Here is a 2500-nt window from a genome sequence, read left to right as displayed (position 1 = left end):
AGGAACACAGCCTCTGATTGGTTGACAAGTCAGGATCCAAAAAGATAAAAATCTGTGAGGTGAAAGAATTTCAGATTGAGACGACGTAAAGAAAACTTTGTGTGCGTTTTTTCCCTGACGTTGACCTCTAGTGGTCACAGGAGCAATGACTGTCTGTCAGAAATAAAGGAGGAAGTAGTGATGATGATGATGATGATGATGATGATGATGATGATGATGATGATGATGATGTAACTTTGACTCTGCAGACTGCTGTTAGTGACGCTGCTCTGATCCCAATACCAGATTCAGATTCAGCCTAAAATACTGGATCAGGTGTCAGTGAGTGCACTGGGTCTGTCCACCGCGTCCACGAGTCTGTCCACGAGTCTGTCCACGAGTCTGTCCACCGCGTCCACGAGTCTGTCCACGAGTCTGTCCACTGAGTCTGTCCACGAGTCTGTCCACCGCGTCCACGAGTCTGTCCATGAGTCTGTCCACTGAGTGCACTGATCTGACATCAGGACTGAATCATTTTTTCCACCACGAGTTTGAACTGAAAGCTGCCAGATTCTGCTCGTATCTGTTCACGTCTGTTCTGTTTGTTGATTCGCTGAAACGTCTCTTTCTTTTTCTCTTCTTCCTGTCGTTATCAGAAGAAAAGCAAAGGAAAGAAGGGAGAGAAGAAGCAGAAAGAGAACAGCCGCCAAGATGAAGGAGGTCAGTGGCTTTTATTTATACACACACACACACACACACACACACACACACACACGTTTCCTCCTGTGCCTGTTCTCAGCCTCTGTATGTTCTCTCACTTCCTGTTTTCATGAGAATCTGTGACGACGTCTCTGACATGTTTGTCACATGAGGGCTGCACAGTTAATCACAATATTATTGAAATTTCAAAATGACAAATCACAGAACCAGAAACTGCAATTTACTGAAAAAGGAAAAATGTAGAACTGCAGAGACGTTCTGACCTGAAAGTCTGGTTCTCCAGATGCCAGTTTTTTTGTTTTGTTTTGTTTTTTTTTCCAGTAAAAATGGAAATTGTAATGCAAAACTTCCCACTAATCGTGTCACAGTTTCAGTCACAATAATCAACTTTTTTTACCAAATCTTGCAGCTCCAGTTCACATTATAAAAAAGAAGAAATAAATCTCTGCTTCATCAACTTTCGAATAGAAAAATATTCTAAAGTTTTTCCTCTTCAGCTGTTAAATGTTCACCAGCTCAGAGTTTTTACAGCCTGTTTGATGAAACAGCTGCTGTGGTTGAAAACTTCCTGTTTTGTCTCTGAACTTGATGAATAAAGTACGTCTCTGATCTGATTGGTTCCCACAGACGGTTTGGGTTCATTTTGTTTTTGACACCAGTTAACTAGAAACTAACCAGTAAAAACACAAAATGATGTTAGATTTGTCCCCATGTCTCCACTGTATCATTAGTCTGCTGTGAGTGAGGACACACTGGACTCCATTTCCCAGTGAGCACTGCTGCAGTGACAGGGAGCTGTGATGTGAGAGCCATCCTTCAGTCGGTGGTCTCGGCTCGACTTTACAGCTGACAGAGGTCTGCTGTAAACCGACACTCGTCACTGTTTCTGACATTTTCAAAATTCAAAATGGCCGTTAAAACAGGAAGTAGCTGTATTCAAACTTCCTCTGGGCTGATTTTGATGAAGTTCCAGTTAATTTCAGAGCTTTAGAAAACACCGAACTGATCTGATTTCACAGATAAAGTATTGAAATAAATTCAACTCAGTCATAAATTTTAAGATGTTCATGAACACAATCATCTAAACCATAGATTCTCACACTTGTCAATTCTCAATTAATCAATTATTTATTAATCACTATATCAAATACTTAAATGTCAGAAAATGGTGAAAAATTAATCCTGTCACAATCTTGTCAAATGAAAAATAGGTCCAAACAGGTGGAGCACATGGACGCACATCAATTATTAGTAATTGATTATTAAATTAATCATAGCAGCTCTACTTTAGACACGTATTGGGCGCCACAAGTAGGCGGGGCTGGAGGGAAAAAAATACTGAGAGATCTGCCTTTCAATCCGATTATTGAAATTGAGAACTCAATTGATCGATTTTCTATTTAATATAGAAACTGTGACACCCCAACTATTTAATATACGCAGGAACACTGCAGGAACACTGCAGGAACACTGCAGGATGAGTCCTCCACTATCAGCTGATCAGCTGATGTAAAGTTCAGTCTGTTAACCTGAACACAAAAAGCCCACTGCTCTGAAAAGACACACCTGTCTCACTGCTGCCAAACTCCATTAACATTTTGATCAATTTAACTGTTATAAACATCTCCTCCTTCTAAAAGATTATCAATGATTTCACTGACTCAATGACAGACACTAACTCACCTAAAGAAACATTCAGCTTTATTTAATTCTAATTAACATGAAACAGACAAACAGAAACAGTCGTTCAGGCCAGAAATACACGTAATAAAAAAACTGTTTTATACAATATTTCCTCATT

At 39.8% G+C, this 2500-nt stretch overlaps 1 protein-coding gene across 1 annotated transcript in view; it reads left to right on the top strand.

Annotated features, from left to right (window-relative positions):
- ccdc69 (coiled-coil domain containing 69) overlaps positions 1–2500 on the top strand; it is a 23801-nt gene that overhangs the window by 13518 nt on the left and 7783 nt on the right. Inside the window, exon 2 of the mRNA XM_084718319.1 lies at positions 636–699. Coding sequence (XP_084574445.1) covers positions 636–699 — 64 coding nt within the window. The remainder of the gene's footprint in view (positions 1–635; positions 700–2500) is intronic.

Source organism: Lutjanus erythropterus, chromosome 5 (assembly GCF_056507025.1).
Source record: "Lutjanus erythropterus isolate fLutEry1 chromosome 5, fLutEry1.hap2, whole genome shotgun sequence".
Lineage (NCBI taxonomy): Eukaryota > Metazoa > Chordata > Actinopteri > Lutjaniformes > Lutjanidae > Lutjanus > Lutjanus erythropterus.
Note: the sequence above shows the minus strand (reverse complement) of the source record. Positions and strands in the feature narration are given on the sequence as shown.